This window comes from Engystomops pustulosus, chromosome 2, assembly GCF_040894005.1.
Source record: "Engystomops pustulosus chromosome 2, aEngPut4.maternal, whole genome shotgun sequence".
Lineage (NCBI taxonomy): Eukaryota > Metazoa > Chordata > Amphibia > Anura > Leptodactylidae > Engystomops > Engystomops pustulosus.
This window is the reverse complement of record NC_092412.1, coordinates 158052680-158073273: the sequence shown is the minus strand read 5'-3', so window position 1 is coordinate 158073273 and position 20594 is coordinate 158052680. Positions and strand designations below refer to the sequence as shown.

Genomic DNA, 20594 nt, shown 5'->3' with positions numbered 1-20594 from the left:
AGCCAGCCCCCAGTAGTATACAGCCAGCCCTCAGTAGTATACAGCCAGCCCCCAGTAGTATACAGCACAGCCCAGTCTGCCCCCAGTAGTATACAGCACAGCCGAGCCTGCCCAGCATTAAAAAAAGAAATAAACTTATATAGTCACCCTCCGGTGGCCCTAATGTGCAGCGCTGCTCCCCCGAGGTCCGCGCGGCTCCTCTTCTTGCTTCCACGCCAGTCTTCTTTCCTCTGCTGGGCGCGGCCACTAGCTTTCCCCCCGCTGCTGATGTCATACTAGGCGCCGCCCGGGGGAGAAACATGGCGGCGCCCAGCAGAAGAAAGAAGACTGGTGCGGAAGCTAGAAGAGGAGCCGCACGGACATCGGGGGAGCAGCACTGCACATCGGGGCCACCGGAGGGTGAGTATATAAGTTTATTATTTTTTAAGTATTTTTTTACTCTGCATTGACTCGTGTATAAGCCGAGGGGATGTTTTTCAGCACATTTTTTGTGCTGAAAAACTCTGCTTATACACGAGTATATTCGGTATATAGAGAAAGAGAAAAGAGGATGTGTATAGAAGGTCAGATAATTTTATTGAGCAAACAAAGAATCAAGTATTTAAAAACAATTAAAAACACAAATCCAGGTACAAATACCCACTGTGTGTGGACGAAGATGCAGCATAAAATGTAGAATGCGAGCTCCATATATAAAGACAGGGATACAATAAATAAAAGGGAAAAACTTATTAGTGTATGAAGAGATATATGTGGGTAAATGCCATGAAAAGAGAAGGTAGGTAAGTCAAAACACTAAAGTTAACCCAATGCAAGTGCAATAATATACAATAGGATGAAGCAACACATGAGCAGTAGTTTTGTTATACAGCCTAATGCATAGAGGATATTACCAGTGATCGTCCACCAAAGAGAAAGTGCCCAATTTTCCTTACACAAACCATATAAATTATTTTCTGAAGTGGACAACCCCTATAAGTATTTCACAGCAGTTAAAACACAATGGAGGTACAATTTTGAAATTGTGATTCTCTTGGCCAAATGACCGTATCAAAACAATTTTTACAATTTAAAATTTTAGTGGCATGTGATACTTTAAAGTACAACTGTAAGGTATAAAAACTTTTGCCTAACTCTGCACTTAACAAAAAAAGCAATTCTTTAATTTACTATAATTGGCTATCTGCAGCTGTTTAGCAGAGATTTTACCTTGCCCCCAGGTTAATCTCCATTTGCCATGCTTTCTGGTTGCCATATGATACTGTATGCCACAAACATGTCATCACATGCTTTGGATCAGCCAATTACAAACCTGCTTTCCTTTTTTGGCTTCATTGCTCTGAGCTGATCTCACAACATGGAATATATCTCAGGCTCGGAAGAAGCCAGCAGCATGACTTAGTTATGCTATAACTTGATAGGATAGTTTTATTAATTACATTTTCTTTTTAAAATTGGCCAATAAATGGCTACAAGGTTTTCTGTAATCAAAAATATGTTATAAATATGTGCATCATATTTCCATCACCCTTTCCCCAACTTCATCTACAAATGCATGTACCGTATATACTCGAGTATGAGCCCACCCAAGTATAAGCGAGAGCCCTAATTTTACCACCAAAAACTGGGAAAACCTATTGACTCGAGGGCTGAGGGTGGGAAATGCATTGGTCACAGACACCCCCAATATATAGCCAGCAAGCCCCCAGTAGTATATAGCCAGCCCCCTATAGTATACAGCTAGCCTGTCCCAGTAGTATACAGCCAGCCTGCCTCCATTAGTATACAGCCAGCCCAGCCTTCCCCCAGTAGTATACAGCAAGCCCAGCCTGCCCCCTGTAGTATACAGCCAGCCCAGCCTGCCCCCTGTAGTATATAGCCAGCCCAGCCTGCCCCCTGTAGTATACAGCCAGCCCAGCCTGCCTCCTGTAGTATACAGCCAGCCCAGCCTGCCCCCTGTAGTATACAGCCAGCCCAGCCTGCCCCCTGTAGTATACAGCCAGCCCAGCCTGCCCCCTGTAGTATACAGCCAGCCCAGCCTGCCCCCTGTAGTATACAGCCAGCCCAGCCTGCCCCCTGTAGTATACAGCCAGCCCAGCCTTCCCCCTGTAGTATACAGCCAGCCCAGCTTGCCCCCTGTAGTATACAGCCAGCCCAGCTTGCCCCCTGTAGTATACAGCCAGCCCAGCTTGCCCCCTGTAGTATACAGCCAGCCCAGCCTTCCCCCTGTAGTATACAGCCAGCCCAGCCTGCCCCCTGTTGTATACAGCCAGCCCAGCCTGCCCCCTGTAGTATACAGCCAGCCCAGCCTGCCCCCTGTAGTATACAGCCAGCCCAGCCTGCCCTCTGTAGTATACAGCCAGCCCAGCACTAAAAAAAACAAAAAAAACTGTATGTACTTGCCCTCCGGTGGCCGCGATGCGCAGCTCCCCGATGTCAGTGCGGCTCCTCCTTCTGTCTTCCACGCCTGTCTTCTTTCTTCTGTAATAGCCTGCAGGGCGCGGCCATGTCTCCTCCCAGCCGGCAGAAACATGGCCGTGCCCTGCAGGCTGTTACAGAAGAAAAAAGACAGGCGTGGAAGACAGAAGGAGGAGCCGCACTGACATCGGGGAGCCGCGCTGCGCATCAGGGTCGCCGGAGGGTGAGTACATACGTTTTTTTTTAAAAGGAAACCTACCACGTGAAATAGTAGGTGTAAGCTGCAAATACCGAGCACCAGCTCAGGGTGAGTTGGTGCCGGAGCTTATTTTCGTTATTGTCATAAACCGCTGTATCAATAGAACCTTTAGTGGCCCTACTTAGAAACACCACAGAATTGCAGGGATTTGCAGGTGGAGACAGGGAGGAACGTGTCTCCCTTTATGCTGACGACCTGTTGATATATCTTGGCGACACAGATAGGTCCCTCACAGGAGCAATAGATACAATTAATACTTTTGGATTATACTCAGGATTCAGTATTAACTGGAACAAATCAGTCCTACTTCCTCTTGATCCTATCCCGGGGGACCCTTATACTCTGGGTTCTCTACAGGTGGAATCTAAGATCAAATACTTAGGGGTAATGGTAACTAAGCAACCAAAGGATTATATAAAGGACAACTTAGAACCGCTACTTTCTCGTTTTTTGACTAAGATTCAGATGTGGTGTAAATTACCTCTCTCCCCGATAGACAGAGGCAATTTAGTTAAAATGGTCCTAATGCCGCAGCTTTTGTATATCCTACACAATTCTCCGGTCTGGATAGCGCAGTCATATTTCCACAAAATTCCAGGGCTGTTTCGCAAATTGATTTGGAAGGGACAGCAGGGGCGGATTGGCTTAGATACGCTTTAGCGGAGTAAAACAGATGGTGGACTTGCTATTCCTAGTCCATGGTTATACTTTTTGGCCTCGCAGATTCAGCATTTTGCGGGCTGGGGTAGGAAGGAGGGAGTTAACTCAGCTGGCAGACTGATTATGTCATGGACCGGGTTCCCCACCCCAGCACATGCCCTAGAAGCCAGCTTTGGAGGTGGTCAGTTAAGTAAGAAACTTACTTTGGTATTAATGGAGAAGATATGGACCAAGGTGAAAGCTATTCTGGGAGTCCCCAAATATACCCCCTTTAGTCCTATATGGAGAAATCCTGCTTTACCCGAGATTTTCCGCTTAGAAGGTTTTTCACCGTGGGAAAACAAAGGTGTCATTACTATAGAGGATCTATGCTCTAACGGTATGTGTAAAACATTTGAGGACTTGAGTAACACCCATCAACTACCACAGGCATGGTTCTACCAATACCTCTAGTTGTGACATGTATATGACACTCAAAACCCTGCAAGTCCAATAATACTAGGGCCTTGTGGAGCCCTTAATAGAGCATTGACAACCACTACAACCAAAGGACTGATCTCTTTTTATAATGTGGTTCTGTTGAACAAATTAAAAGCCGCATTAAATAGGAAAGAGATATAGGTCCTATATCTGATGAGCAATGGTCAGATTGCCTAGAGATTGTGCCCACTTTATCTCTAAGTGAGGCTTATAGAATGTCCCATCTCCTCATGCTACATAGGACATATAGATCACCACAGTTGCTACACCAAATAGGGGTCCGTGGAGACTCAATTTGCCCTAGGTGTGGGTGTGAGGAAGCGGGTATCCTACACATGATGTGGGGAGTTGGAAAATCTTTGGAAAGAAGTATTGGAAATATTGGGCAGGGTATTCTTGGTCACTATACCAGCTACACCTCTCTCCTGTCTGTTTGGAATTTTGGATATAGACAACTTACTAACATTTTTGTTAAATAAATAAAAAAATAAACCGTTGTATCGCAGTATAAACACTTTTTAATCTTTTATATCTGAAGCAGTTTCGGTCGCCTTTTTTAAAATCTTTATCGTATATTAAACTTTCTTCCCTTACATTTATACGTAGCAGTAGTGGGTGAGGAAGCCACTGTTACTAGCGTGGCAATCTGTGTGTACAGTTGTGCCACAGATCTCTTTACATTTTCTTATTTCTGCAGCTTATTTTTAATTTGAATTTTACAAATTGATATGTAGTTCAATGTTATTGATGGAAAAGCAATGTAACAAGTAGTGTCTAAAATGGTGTAATGGGAGAATATTGCAATTCATTTCAATAGATCTTTTTTATCCACAGATAAAAGCTTTTGGGATACTGTACAAAGTTAAAGAACTGCTTATGAATAGCAAATACCCATGTCTGGATTACAACAAAAAGGCTACCATAACCTCATGACAGGAACCATGTACCAAGACCCTTCTTTTCCTTCTGTCGGTGAACATCTCTAAATTTGAAACATTTTTCAGAAACGGTTGTCAAAAATGACAAGCCTATTTCGAAGAAGCAACAGCAATGGAAATCCAAGAGGAAGCTCTTCAAGTCAGGAACTTAACAACAGCCGCCCTGTGCGCAGATTGGAGTTTAATCAAGCTATGGAGGATTTTAAAACCATGTTTCCTAACATGGAATATGACATCATTGAGTGTGTTTTAAGGGCAAACAATGGAGCAGTGGATGCCACAATTGACCAATTACTACAAATGAATTTGGATGATGGCGGATTTGATGACAGTTCAGATTCTGATGACAGCATTCCCCCAGAGGTTACGTTTGTTTTCCAGTTTTGCTTTCAGACTTTATTTGTAAATCCTCAAATATGTGTGTTGTTTTAGCTAGCCAAGGGCACCGTCACATAGGTTAACCCTTTCACAACTGCCATACTAAATACGTCCTATTTGTAAAAGCCCCGTGCAGACAGTATGTATATAAACATCATTACAGTGTCAAAATTTAAATGGTCATATATTCTGAACCATATTACCTAGAAACACACATTTTGCTGTTCCATTAAAGGGGAGACTCTCCTGTTTAATATATTAATAGGATTGTGTTTCTAAGTGAAACCAAACTGGATATATCCACTGTTAAATTTATAAAATATGTGATTTTTAAATACAGACCTTGATTATAATATCTACATTTCTGTTTTACAAAGAAACACAATCCTGATATTTATTAAAGGTTGTATTCTCTTTAACAAGACAACAGAATTGTCTTTCTAGGAGCCAGGGTTCAGGAGATTTGACCATTTGAAGTGAGCTTCTCTCTAACCTGCTGGCAAAAAGCAGATGGAGCTGCAGAAGACACTTTTTAAAGTAGTACATGCAACCGCTGCCTCTGTCTCTGAACATAGAAAATGGAGATGGATTGGTGCCAGTAATCCAATCGTTTTGTGAACTGCAGGTACATAATCTTATTATAATCAGTTATTCTAGCAACTTGAAGGCTAACCCCTTACAGTAAGTGAACCCATTATCAAAAACACTCAATTTATTGGCAAATTATTGTTATTTTTTAAAGAGTGCAGGAAACTTTTTGCAGAAGCAACAAGGTTAGAGATTGGCAAGTGTACAAGGGCCTTGGGACAAAACCACTCCTATCTATAACTGGTTTAACAAATAATAATAAGGGGAAGAGCGTAAAGGCAGTCCCCTACTTAAGGACACCTGACTTACAGACGACCCTTAGTTACAGACGGACCCCTCTGCCCCCTGTGACCTCTGGTGAAGCTCTCTGGAAGCTTTACTATAGCCCCAGACTGTCAGCTGTAAGGTGTCTGTAATGAAGTTTTATTGTTAACCCTTGCTCCCATTACACCAAAAAATTTTTAAACTCCAATTTTCACTGGGGCAAAAAAAAAAAAAATTGTCGAGAACTTCAATGATTAAATATACAGTTTCGACTTATACAAATTCAACTTAAGAACAAAACAGCCCGGACCCTATCTTATACGTAACCCGGGGACTGCCTGTATTGTTTTTTTGTTCTTTTTTTAATCGGATAGAGGCTAAGTTCTTCTTATATGTCCCTTCTTTAGGCTCTCTTGTATTTTATATATCAATGAGAGATGTTTTGGTCCTGAGAGATTGTCTCCTTTAAGGACATTAATACTTAGGGGTCAACTGAATATCACAGTGAAGTACAGAGGAAGAAGCATAGATATCAGAACTACAGAAAAACTCGGCAAAATCAAAAATATCAGTTGATATCAATTGTGTTAACAAGTTTAGAGAAAGCAATACACCGCCCAAAGAGCCCTGTTCCCATTTGACTAATTGCCCTGAGATCCAACCATCCATTTAGAGTGTTATCTCTTAGGTTGCATTTACACAAGCATATGGGGGACGTATGTACGGCCATACATACTTATATAATATGGTGCCTCTCAGTACACTGGGAAAAGGTATCTTTCCCCATGTTATGGGCGGTGCACCCCTCCTTCTCTCCATTGCAGCTGACGTATGCCTGGGCGTAGCTGTGCGGGCATACGTCAATGTGTATGTAGCCTTTATAATAATAATAATTCCTTTATTTATATGGTGCCTACAGATTCTGCAGCGGTGCACAGAGCTTGCCATATTGGTCACTGTCTTAATGGGTCTCACAATCTAATCAGCCTACCTACCAGTAATGTTTTTGGAGTGTGGGAAAAAAACGGAGGACCTGGTGGAAACCCATGCAAACAGGGAGAGAACATACAAACTCTTTGCAGATGTTGACCTAGATGGGACTTGAGCCCAGAACCCCAGTGCTGCAAGGATGTAGTGCTAACTACTGAGCCAACATGCTCCCCGGATCTATAGGAAACTAGAGAACAACACTAAGGGCAATTTCAAAATACATGCAAATGTAGTGCTCTGCTGAACTGCAGCAGTAAAAGAGCTCCTGGTTTCAGGATGCCGCATAACTGGAACCTTAAGACTCTAGGGTTCGCAATTGCATAAGGTCTTCCTAGAAAACAGGATAAATTACAGGATCAAGACATGGAGTAGGTGTATGCTTTCTTGTGCTCTGCTGCTTTCCCTAAAATTTTGTCAAATACGTAGCCATTTCGAGAATACTAGTTCTCTTAGTCAGACATGATGTTATGCACGAAACAGAAAATTTAGTTTGTATAGTGTTTATAAAATGCTGTGAATTTTCTGTTTCATGCATAACATTTCTCCAGAGAGGACCACACTGTGGAAGACTTGCAGATTACTATTTAAATGGGATATTTTAAGACACAGAGGGAAAGGAAAGAATGGGAGTATAAATTAATGAGGAGATTTAACACCCTTACTAAGTGGTCTTAACATTCATGCCAGCTTCATGACCTCCTACCTCTGACCCGGATGCAACAAGCAGATAAGAGCCAGGGCTGTTATGTCTCGCCTCACAGGTTTTTACTGTTTTTATTACCGTTCCGTCGTAAATAAGATGTCCCTGTATTTATCAATCTGTTGTTTTAGAGTTTTTTAAAAATATCCTTTTTCTGTTTCATGCATACCATCATATCTGACAAAGAGAACTAGTATTCTCGAAAGCTCACCATCAAATATACTCAAATAACCTAAAACATGTATCGCCTTCACTTTTCTTCAAAGACCGAACATCAATTCACAAATTCTGAGCAGTCTCGGGTTTAGTCTTAAATGGTTCATCATATAATAACCTACAGTCTGTAGCTCATCGGCATCATTGTCATTCGTTCCAAGAGCTGATGGAGAACTGGTTCTTCTGTGTGAGCACTGGTCAAATTCAACTCCTATTCTATCTATATATTTAAAAATGTATAAGTCCACAATTTCTGTACAGCTGACAAGTAAATAAATCAAGTATGATAAATAATGTGTACTATAAAATTGAAAGCTTCCTAATGTCCCAAAGGTCACATGATCATGTTTGATTTATGAGTATGGAATCAGAGGCAACTTTATAAACCTAAACAAATTACCTCACATTAAAAACAAGTCCCTTCCCACTTCCATTTAACCCCTTACCGTTGCACGCCGTAGTAGTACGGCGCACATCGGGTCCCGGTGCATGGAGAGGGCTCACGGGCTGCATATTGCAGCAAAGACTTACCAGTAACACCCTCGATTGGTGCTAGCACTGAAAATAGCACCCAAAGTAAAAAATGGCACTTTTTTGCCATTTTAAAATATATATAAAATTCTATAAAAAGTGATCAAAAGTTCATACAGTCCTAAAAATGGTAGCATTGAAAACGTCATCAAAAGTCACAAAAAAATTACACCACCTCCGTACACCAAAGCATAAAAAAGTTATTAGCACCAGAAGATGGAAAAAAAATTATTATAATTCTTTTTGTACAGGAGGTTTCAATTTTTGTAAATGTATGAAAACATTATAAAACCTATACAAATTTGGTATCCCCGTAATCGTACCAACCAAAAGAATGAAGTAGACATGTCATTTTGGGCGCACAGTGAAAGCCATAAAATCCAAGCCCAAAGGAAAAAGTTTGGCACAAATGCGTTTTTTCAACATTTTCAATGCATTTGGAATTTTATCCTGCTTCCCAGTACATGGCATGGAATATTAAACGCCATCACTATGAAGCACAATTTGTTACACAGGACACAAGCTGTTACAGAGCTCTTTACATGTAAATAAAAAAGTACCGTATATGCCGGCGTATAAGACGACTGGGCGTATAAGACGACCCCCAACTTCTGCCCTAAAAATATAGAATTTGGTATATACTCACTGTATAAGACTACCCCTCTCCCAAATGAAAAAAAGTCTGCTTAAAACTTTGCAAAACAAACAAGAGAGCAAGTGCCTGGTGATCATAACTGTAAACTGCGATATTAATGAAGATCCAACATGCTTCTGTAAGTGCCGCCTGTGACCCCCAGCTCTGTGACGCCGACCGCTGTGACAGGGCGGCTGCATTAGCATACAGCGCGCCGCCCTGTCAGCGCGTACTAAGCCACTTCTAATGACTGTGAGAGGCGGACTGCCGCGCATGCGCGGCGGCCCCAGGAAGCGGCTCTCTGCGCGCTGACGGGGGAAAAAAACACCTCACACAGTGCGGCCCCCGTATATCCGGCGTATAAGACGACCCCCCACTGTAGCCATTATTTTAAGGGGTTAAAAAGTAGTCTTATACACCAGTATATACAGTAATAGTAATTTTTGAAGATGGGGAGTGAAAAATGGAAATGAAAAATCAAAAAAGGGCCAGGTCGTTAAGGGGCTAATATGTGTGATGTTGTCCTGGATAGTTATACATTTTTGTGATGTAGCTTTATTTTATTTTTAATTGTTCTTTTGACCTGTTGAGTACACACTGCTGGGAGCCCCTTGATCAGTAAGTTATCACCTATCCTGTGGATAAGATATGGTGTGTAGTGACTGGATTTTACCTTTAAATGAAACCAGAATATCATATGAGAAATTATTTTATTTCTTAGACGCTAGGAAGACTTCACATTTTACCATTTCTGAACTTAACCCACAAACAATAAGTTCTGCATGTCATTTGTTTTTGTTGCCAATTTTTTTTTTTCAGATTCTGGAAAGGACTCTAGAGCCAGACAGTTCTGATGAGGAACCTCCTCCTGTGTATTCACCTCCTACCTATGATGTGCATTTGTCTGATAGACCTCATCAACAAGCCCCACCTACCCCATCTCCCCGGTATGTTATTTTATGTAGAAATCCAAGAGTCTTGGCAGGAATTCTTGGGTCTTTTTATGTGGTTTTGCAAAGTGATGGATAAAGCTGGTATAACTACTGTACTTTTTCGGTTTATAAAATTAAACATAAGTTGTCAAAAGTACATTTCTTAAGAAATTATTACTGAAATTGTCTTGTCCCGCAAAAAATGGCACGTTACAAAGCTCTGTACACAAAGTAATGATACATTTATGGATAACAGAATATGCATTTTGCACGAGTTCTGTTATTTATGAATGCAAGAAAAGCATTGCATATTGTAATATCATTGCTGTTAAACATATTGTTGCCTCAATAAACAGATGGTAACCCCATATTGGAAGTGTAAACCGTTCCTTATTCATATAGAGAAAACTGATGTTTGCAAAACTGAACATGTGAAATTTATAGCAATTGATTTTCCATGCCGAGAACAGTCATTGCATGTTATGCAACTACTCTGTTCTGTGAGTCATGTTATGCCACTGACTTTTACAGGGTGGGATAGTGTTTTGGGGGTTTGCACTCCTTCCTCCAACAAGGTGAGTTCTCATCTGAACACATGACCTTCTGCCATGCCTCCTCTCGATGACTCATATGGTCATTAATGAAGTCTGCAAAATGGCCTGAACATGTGCTAGTGTGTGCCTCACATCTGGGCACTGACCCAGACTTACATACAAATTCAAGTTAAGAACAAACCTCTGGACCCTATCTTGTACGCAACCCGGGGACTGCCTGTATATATATAATCTATGTGAATACATTTCATATACAGGCAGTCCCCGGGTTACATACAAGATAGGGACTGTAGGTCTGTCCTTAAGTTGAATTTGTATGCAAGTCGGAACTGTATATTTTATCATTGTAATCCCAGCCAGAACTTTTTTGGTCTCTGTGACAATTGGATTTTAAAAATGTTGTGTTGTTATAAGAATCAGGATTAACACTAAAGCTTCATTAGACACATTTGATAACTGTTACAGCTGATTATTGTAGCCTAGGACTAAAGTACAATAAATTACCAATATCCAGTGGTCCGTTTGTAACTAGGGGTCGTATGTAAGTCGAGTGTTCTTAAGTAGGGGACCACCTGTATATGAAATTGATATGTGTAAAACTTCTTGCTCCTCCATGAACGGACCAACCCTTTTGAGAAGACCACACATGCGATTATATATACGCACTGTGTGAGAAAGTTATCAAGCCCTGCACTTTGCAACTTTTTAAGCCAGAGTTTAAAGTAAAGTTTTTGACTTTTTGAGCTAATTTCCTCCAAAATGTGTACAAAAGTCAGTCCATCCTTGAAAAGTGTTTGAAAATGGGCAACTTTTTTTTAAAGTTGCTAAAATTGTTGAAGACCAATTACAATGAGCGAGTAGACCAGAAAGTATATTACACCATTGCGGATTCTAGCCTAATGTGGTACACAACACTTAGCAAGAGACATCATGGTAGAGCATTCTTCAGCATCACACTCAAACAGAGAGCCCAAGTCTTGTTCAATGTGTAACTACTGAAAAACAAGGACTTCAGTCTATAAATGAGGTGGCTGGTATACATGTCACAGGTATTGAGCATGCTACTGTATTTCTCCAAAAATAAGACTGTCTTATATTTTTGTTCCTAAAGACTATCATGTCAACAACTTCCTTAACTCTTCGAACCCTACATTTATGCAACTAAATTTCTATTACAATAATTATCCCCAGTCTCTCATGTATAGCAGTAGCATTTTCCTTCAATGATCACTTCCTGTCCAGGTAGCCGCTCATAGCGCTTTTTCAATGGAACTGTCATAGATTTATCCCATGAATTATTCACCATTGTTACAATCTCTTGTTACAATCTTAATGATCTACTAATATTAATATATGACATTGGGTAAGCTGTTGCAATGGCTGCCATTAGGTCTAATTTTCAGGTGAGGGCTTTTATTTCTAAACTTGCAAAAAATTGCACTAGTTCTTATTTTCTGTGGATGTCTTATTTTTGTGGAAACTGGGTAGTCCAATAGCACGAACCACAAACAGATGGAATGCACAGCTCTTGCATGAGCCTATAAAAAATAATGGCACGGTGTGCTAGCAACTTAAAAAAAAAGCCAACACATGGCCTCAAAACATGGGCATGAGACCTTTTAAGGGGTTGTCCACTTTCAGCAAATAATTCTTATGTATTGTGTAATGAAAAGTCAAACAATTTTAAAATATAGTTTCTGTATCAATTCCTCATTGTTTTCCAGATTTCTTTCTGTCCTGCAAAGTAAAGCTTCTATGTTTACTTCCAGTTGATAGAAATCTGTCCATGGTCATGTGATGTCACACAGGTGCACGAGCCGTTATAACACAAGCTCTGATTACTCTGATACTAACGAGCCATGCACCTGTGTGACATCATATTACTATTGACAGATTTCTATCTAAACATACAAGCATTCTATAGAATGACAGGAAGCAGAGATCTAGAAACCTGTGGGGAAGTGATAGAGAAAGTATATTGGATTATTGTATAACTATTACTTACACAAACCGTATTAGTTATTTGCTGAAAGTGGAAAAACCCTTTAACTATAATTTTCCTAAGTACAGTAGCCTCCGTTACTGTGTAATAGAATATTTGTTTTATAAATCCTAATTTTAAAAAGAAAGTCCCCACTGTATACACTCGAGTATAAGCCGAGTTTTTCAGCACAAATTTTTGTGCTGAAAATTCCCCACTTGGCTTATACTCTGGTATATACAAGAAGGTTATGGGTGGGAGAGCTCAGAGGGGCTACTGAGATGTCCCTAGTAAATCACTAAGGTAATATAAGAAAGGAGTACAACTAGTGATTAATGAAACTATTTGAGTGTGCGTTTATTTACAGAAGTTAATATCGACACGTAAAAATGAATCTTTGCTGTAAGGATATAGAATTCCATGGCAGGGATGACCAATCTACAAGTAAATGAGAAAATAGGGAGTATGAGAGTAGGCCTGGGGTGTCCTCGGCTATGTGAGTAGCTTAATGAAAATTAATGCAGGAGAGGGCTCACCTCAGGAGTAGAATACCGCTCAGATCTCCCAATAGGGGCATTTGTGTAACTCCTTTGAAGATGGTGTCCAAAACGCTGGTGCTCCAGTGTGCGACGGAGGTCAGTTTGTGGACATAGAAGGGTACAGAAAGGACCCGTAGGGAGTACACATAGAAATGCGCAAAGAAAAAACAGAGTAGTTAAGAGATAATGTCCAGTAGGGTTTAGGGTGTATAAGACTCAGTGGTCGTGTAATGTTACCCTATACAAATCCCTGATATGGACTATAAGTCTATCACACCCTGAAGGCCTAGCCTCGGAACTGGGGTCCTTTTTAACCGCAGTCCCGACTGGAACCTGACCCTGCAATAACTGGCCCTGTTATTGGCCTACTATAGCAGGTAACGTCAGATATAGCGTCAGAGGAGAGTCAATATAGTATATATTCTGACCCCCTGTGATTTATGAAAAGTATGTCATGGCTGAGAACTGAATCCCATGTCCCGACAAGACTTGTTTCGTCCTTTGGGCTCATCAGAGGATTGTTGGGTTCATGCAAAAGAAACAGCCTGAAAACAAGCGATAAGGAATACATGCAGTGTAAGACCATCATAACCTGTGTGTACAATATAGACTCAGTACATGTTTAGTAAGTGATCTTACCTTGTCCCTCGTGGGGGCAAGTGCGTGGTAGCCAGGCAGTGGATGGCTTGTGAGGTGTATAACCTCTCGGTAAGAGCCTAGGGAGACCAGTGGGTTCTCTGATATGATCCCTAGTGCCGCGGCTTTTAAAGAGCGCGCGCCGTGATGTTAGATTGTGCAGGTATATACTCTGGTATATAAAAAAAATAAACGGAGTACTCACCATTCCGACGACCCAGGCAACTCCTCTTCTATTTTCATGTGCCCAGCAGGACCGTAACTGCTCCATGGGCATCAGCTCTTCTTTCTTCATGCCGGTGCCAGGTCCGCGACTGCTCTGTGAGCACGGCCCAGCCGGCGCGCTCTTTGATGACAGCAGCGACTGACATCACAGTTGTGCATCGGCCGGACAGTGCGCATGGAGCTGTTGCGGATCTGCAGCCGGCATGAAGATAGAAGAGGAGCTGACCGGGATGTCAGAATGGTAAGTACTCAGTTTATTTTTTTTTACGGGGAAGCTATACGCTACAGTGGGCTGGCAGGCTATATATTACAGGGGGGCTGGCAGTCTATATATTACAGGGGGCTGGCAGGCTATATATTACAGGGAGCTGGCAGGCTATATATTACAGAGTAGTTGCATGGCAAAAGCCAACAAGGTGCTGGGCAGCAAACATTATACAATGGACATTAGGCATAGTGTTACATAACATCATAAAGTGCACAGTGCAAAGCCCAAAATAAAATCCATCCTGAATAAATAAGGGAAACTAGTTGCAGCGCTAAGAGACAGACCCCTTGACAAAGTCCTGTGTGGACGAAACACGTGTCGGGGAGGTGCTGGGCAGCTCTCCCTCTATGCGCCTTACTACGTCTTAACTTTCAGGTAGACATTGTGATCTGTCTCTTCGCGCTGAAACTATTTTCCCTTATTTATTCAGGATGGATCTTATTTTGGGCCTTGCACTGTGCACTTTATGATGTTATGTAACACTATGCCTAATTGTATAATGTTCGCTGCCCAGCGCCTTGTTGGCTTTTGCCATGCAACTACCCAGATTTATGTGATGTTCTATTTTTAGTGTATACCAATAAACTTTATATATTTTTTAGTAACGTATGCTCACTTTATCCTCTTTTTTTGGCAATTGTTTGCTTTTCGAGCGTAACATTTTTTATACTTTCAGTGCCCTACTTTACTGTAGCAACATTGCTGGTACTCATATTATTCTTTATGGTTCATATTTTGCTTTAATAGGATTTTCTTATATATTACAGGGGGCTGGCAGGCTATTTATTACAGGGGGCTGGCAGGCTATTTATTACAGGGGGCTGGCAGGCTATTTATTACAGGGGGCTGGCAGGCTATTTATTACAGGGGGCTGGCAGGCTATATATTACAGGGGGCTGGCAGGCTATATATTACAGGGGGCTGGCTATATACTGGGGAGGCTGTGACCAATGCATTTACGACCCTCGGCTTGTACTCGAGTCAATAGGTTTTACCAGTTTTTGGTGATAAAATTAGGTACATCGGCTTATACTCGAGTATATACGGCATTTATATATGGGCAATGGAAGTCATCTTCATCTATTTGCATTTGGCTTTGAAGGTCTTTTTTTGTTAGTAGATGGGCAACAGTGAAGCTAAAAAAATGTTCTCCTCAGCTAGAAATTTTAAAGTAGTCTTTTCATGGCAGTGTAAAGTACCTTGTAAGTATTCCCTTACCATCTTATAGCACAGTGACAAAAACTGCAAGTCTGTTATGATTGTCTAGGAGGGCAGCTGTAAGGGCTTGGTGAAAGATGAACTGAGGAGTGATGACAATATCCTAGACCCCACATGGATCAAAAGCAATGAAAGTTTGGAGAAGATAGATGGTGGTGGTGACAAGGCCTGTAGCCAGCAGAAGATGTGCACGAGAAAAAAGGGCATCGACCAGCCCATAGCCCTGACGTTGGTTGCTACTGCCCACCATTCCCAGGGACTGTGCACACAGAAGATCTCCATGACGTGGCATTTTTTCAAGAAACAATCTAAACACTACGTGTATGACCAAGCAGCTGCAGCAAAAATGAAACTTGAGCTGCAGTGGATGACACTCCAGAAAAAATATTGAAATTCCTGAGGCTCCCTCTGCTGCTATGGTTGTTTTCCTGTAGGAAAGTTGACCACCCACTGCCTCAAATGCGATGTACCAACCAAGTTGAATTCCAATTTTCATACACTGGAAAGAGTGTGAGTAGCAGTGGGCAATAATGGAATTCCACTTAAAGAACATCCTCGTAAGATAAAGTCACTTAACCTACATTTGTGCCGTGCTGCAGTGCTTCCAATATGTCACCAGTATGGCAGGTACTGATGATGTCATAGTCAGTGCCACCATATTTATCCTTTTCTTGCTAGAAAAAAAAGTTCTGTTAAGGATAGGGACTGTCCAACCCTCCCACCCCCCATTGTGTTTATTATGGAAATGAGAGGAGGGACCTATTTTTTTTCCCCCACTGCATCTTATAGGGCTATGAGAGAAAAGACCTAGTGACAGGGTTCCCGTTTGATGTTGAGGACTTAGTGACAGCTCAAGGCTGGGCGCACCAGGGAATCCATGAAGGACAATCAGTCAGGAAAGAGGTAGAAACTGAGGCTACCATTTTTAACTGACTTTGCATGTAATTAACCCCTACAGGACTCAGCCTATTTTAGCCTGCAGGACACGGTCTCATTTTTTAAACCTGCCCTTTGTCGCTATAAGTGCTAATAGCTTTGGAACGCTATAAGATATCCAGGGGATTTTAAGATTGTTTTCTCGTGACACATTGTACTTCAAATTCATTTAAAGGAAACCCACCACTTGAAGTGGCAGGTATAAAAAGGAACTACCGAGCACCAGCTCAGGGTGAGCTGGTGCCGGAGCTTATTTTTGTTAGTGTTTTAAACCGCTGTATCGCGGTTTAAAACACTTTTTTTTAAACTTTATGGCCTTCATTCACAGCCAGCCCAGGACATGCCACATTATGATTATAGATCCTTCTCCAGATCTGTGATTCATCCTGTTAAGGGGGCTTTAGAGGGAAACTACAATAATAATACAAATTTCTACTTCTTTCTATTGTATTGGTGTCCTCAGGACGCCAAGATGTTTGAAACCTGTGAGTTGCTTTAGTTACTTTAAATTGGCATTTGGCACTTTGTGAAAAATAGGTGGATTCTGTTTATAGTTTCGGCACTCAGTCCCTAAAAGGTTTGCCATCACTGGCCTAAATAGTAGCTAGAATCGTAAATTACCACATTATGGAAACTACACCCCTCAATGTATGAAAAACCACTTTTAAGAAGTTTGTTTAACCCTTTAGGTTTTTTAGGGGCTAAAACAAAACAAAGGTGCGATCTACAAATTGTTGTTTTTGACAATACACTCATTTTGGATCGAAAATTAAACATTTGAAATGGATTAAATGAAAAAAGGCTCCACAAATTTTGATACCCAGTACACTGATGCCCTGATACACTGATATGTAGTGGTAACCTGCTGTATGGGCGCACGAACGGGAATAGAAGGGAAGGAGACGCCATCCAGAGCAGATTTGTATTGTCACATTGTAGAGGTTATAATTTTTTTCTTTTTTTAATGGGACATATTTTTTTACCACATGAGATGATTTTTTCTGTTACATAATTTTGGGGCATCTATAGCTAATTGGTGAGATTCTATTAACTCTTTGTTGGTGGAGGAAATGAAAATCATCAATTTTTTGGAAGTTTTTTGGTTTTTTTTTTTTTTTGGGCCGTTTACCATACCATAAAATTAGTATATTATGGGTCGGCAGGATTAAGAAAATACCTCATTTATATAGATTTTTTAAAAAAATGTCCCAAATTTTACTGAATAAAAAGTAATTTGGCGAAAACGTTAATTTTAGCATCACAGTCTTTTCATATGCATTAGGGGGTCCAATAGCGATTCTGTTTTATTATGCCGATTGTCACGGACCTAGGGATACCAAATATGTGGGGGTTTTATGTATTTTCATATGGAGAACTTTTTTATTTTTCAGCTGATGAATCTGGTTAAGGGCTTATTTTTTTGCGTAAAGAGTTGTTCTTTTTAGTGGTCTTATTTTAGAGTGAGTAACACTTTTTAAATCACTTTTTAGAGCATTTTTTAAAAAGTATTAATTAATAATTATCTTTTTTCGGAACACTTTTAGCGATTTTTTTTTTTCCAGCGTTTACCGCGCTGGTACAGTAATGATTCTGTTTTATTATACAGGTTGTTACGGATGCGGCAATACCAAATATCTGTGTGTGTGTTGGGGGTTTGTGTATTTGTGTGGTTTTTATACTTTATTAAGTGTTTTTATGGGAAAGTGACATTTTAGGGGCTTATATTTTTATGTATTTATTTTTTATTTATTCTTATGTTTAAACTTTTAGTGTTTTTAATTTTTTTTTTTTTACTTATACATACTTGAACTTGAACCAGCGATACTCTGATCGCTGGTTCAAGTTCAATACACTGCTCTACAATACTTATTCATTGTAGAGCAGTGTAAACTGTGCAGACGCATGCGCAGACAGTTTACAGTCAGACCCGGTAGAGGTCTGACTGCTCAGGGCATCGGGCAGCCCCGGGGCACTGGGCAGACCTCGGGGCTGCACAGAAGAGGATCGGATACACCGGTAAGCGGCACAGGGGATCCGATCCATAGTGGGAAGACCCTTACAAACCGCTGTCATGCTTGTAATAGACAGCTGACAGCCCCTGCTTCTGGTGCCGGCTCAGTCTGTGAGTATCTATAACGTCCTGGTGTGTGTAGGGGTTAAAAAAAACATTTCTGTAAAAAAAAAAAGGTAGCTACTCTCACTGCGCTGTTGAACGGTATGCATATATAAATGTAGGTATCGTCACTATAGTACCATTTAGACCATTTACAGACGGACCTCTGCCCCTGTGACCACTGGTGATTCTCTTTGGATGCTTTACTTTAGGCTCAGACTTCAATTATCAGCTGTAAGGTGTCTGTAATGAAGCTTTATTCTTAATCCTTGGTACCATTAAAACAAAAAAATGTAAAAATCCGATATTCACTGGGACAAAATTGTTTTTTCCTGGAGTTACAATTATAAGATATACAGTTCTGACTTGCATACAAACTTAACAACAAACCTAAAGAACCCAGGACTGCCTGTACTGTTGCTGGTCCTATACCATAGCAGCATATCAGCATACACTTTATCTCCAGCAGCCCCCTCTCCCTAGTCTTGACCGTATGAGGATATAGATTAAATTTGTACTGTCACTTGTAGCTCAGGACCACTTAGTAGTAATCATACTGGCAAGTGTATATGTCAGTCAACATATTTCTGAAAGATGCAGTAATGTGCAGATGTGCTAGTAAAATAAGGCCCAATAATTAGCACAGCAGTGTTGATAAACTTCCTCCAGTGTGTGCGTAAGATTCTGCCACCTGGTGTAAGACTGTAGAAGTTCATGTATTTATTTTGGAACTAAATCTTTCCATTGCAAGCAGCTGAAATCACAGCACAGCATTGACTTGTACTAAGGCATAAATTAAATTATAATTCCTTTATTTATGTAGCGCACACAGATTCCGCAGCGCTGCACAGAGCTTGCCAAATCAAACCCTGCCCCCAATGGGGCTCACAATCTAATCAATCTACCAGTATGACTTGGAGTGTGGGAAGAAACCGGAGGACCCAGAGGAGACCCACGCAAACACTGGGAGAACATACAAACTGTTTGCAGACTTTTGACGGGATTTTAACCCATGACCCCAGTGCTGCAAGGCTGTAGTGCTAACCACTGAGCCACTTTGCTGCCCATATGTTAGCAGCAAGATTGTACTAAGAAGTCCTAATAAAATATGATCAAGATGTTTCAAACTTACAAAACAGATATACACAGTCTAAAAAGTGTTAAAAACATTATTATTAGGACTTGTACTTTAAAAAAATTAAAATTAGTTTGAAAGCTTAGTTACGCTTTAAGTGATATATTCCACATACAATAAAGCCACAACTGCTGTTTTGGCACTGAGCAGTAGGTAATGAATGCTGAACATTTTTATACTTTTAAAGTGCAGCTATAAGTGGCCTATTTTTTAATGCAATGTTGAAGAGGACCTCCGTTACAAGGGAAAAGTAAAATGATTACCGTAGATTTGTTTAGTTATGAGAAGGGTTTTTTTTTTTATTTCCATAGAAAACTTTTACTCTTCAAAAAGGCATTCATGTGTAAAGAAACATGAATAGAAATACAGTACAAAACAACAAGAAAGTTATCTAGCCTTCCTTACAGGATCTGAAATAAATTTTCTTTTTATGCAATCAACTTTTGCACCAATACAGCGCGATTACAACAGCCCGATAGATTAGCAATAATAACATATACAAAAATTGCACATATCCCTGTTAACTGACAAATTCTGTCCTATAAGCAATGTCATAGCTTATATTGAATTTTCAATACTCTTCCCCTCCATTCATTTCCTCCCTACCCTCTTATCCCACCAATCAATAAGGCTGGCCAGGGCAAAAAAAAAAATTCTAACTAAACTATGCATTCCTTTACACCAATCAAACCAAATATCTTCCCACTTCTTTAACTGTCCTGTATTTTTATAATAGATCTTTTCATATTTAGTCACCTTAATGACCAATTTTTCCCATTGAGATATGTTAAGAGAAATCTCACTCATCCGATTTCGAGCAAAGAACACCTTAGTAGGTAACATACAGTAAAGTCTACATATGACTACATAACATTTTACTGAGTCGCTTTCAAAAGCATTCAAAATACATGTTTTTTCTGGGAATTCAAAACTAACATCTAAACAATCCAAAATTTTTCCATGAATTAAAAAGAGTATATTTTGTTGGAGCTCCAGCTTAA

The 20594-nt window shown here is 40.5% G+C and overlaps 1 protein-coding gene across 2 annotated transcripts in view; it reads left to right on the top strand.

Annotated features, from left to right (window-relative positions):
- The window catches only part of CUEDC1 (CUE domain containing 1), a 150293-nt gene that overhangs the window by 32608 nt on the left and 97091 nt on the right, over positions 1-20594 (top strand). For both annotated transcript variants that reach the window (XM_072137113.1, XM_072137115.1), the window contains exons 2-3: positions 4652-5118; positions 9876-10003. In XM_072137113.1, the coding sequence (XP_071993214.1) occupies positions 4837-5118; positions 9876-10003 (410 nt within the window). In that variant the 5' untranslated portion in view covers positions 4652-4836. The remainder of the gene's footprint in view (positions 1-4651; positions 5119-9875; positions 10004-20594) is intronic.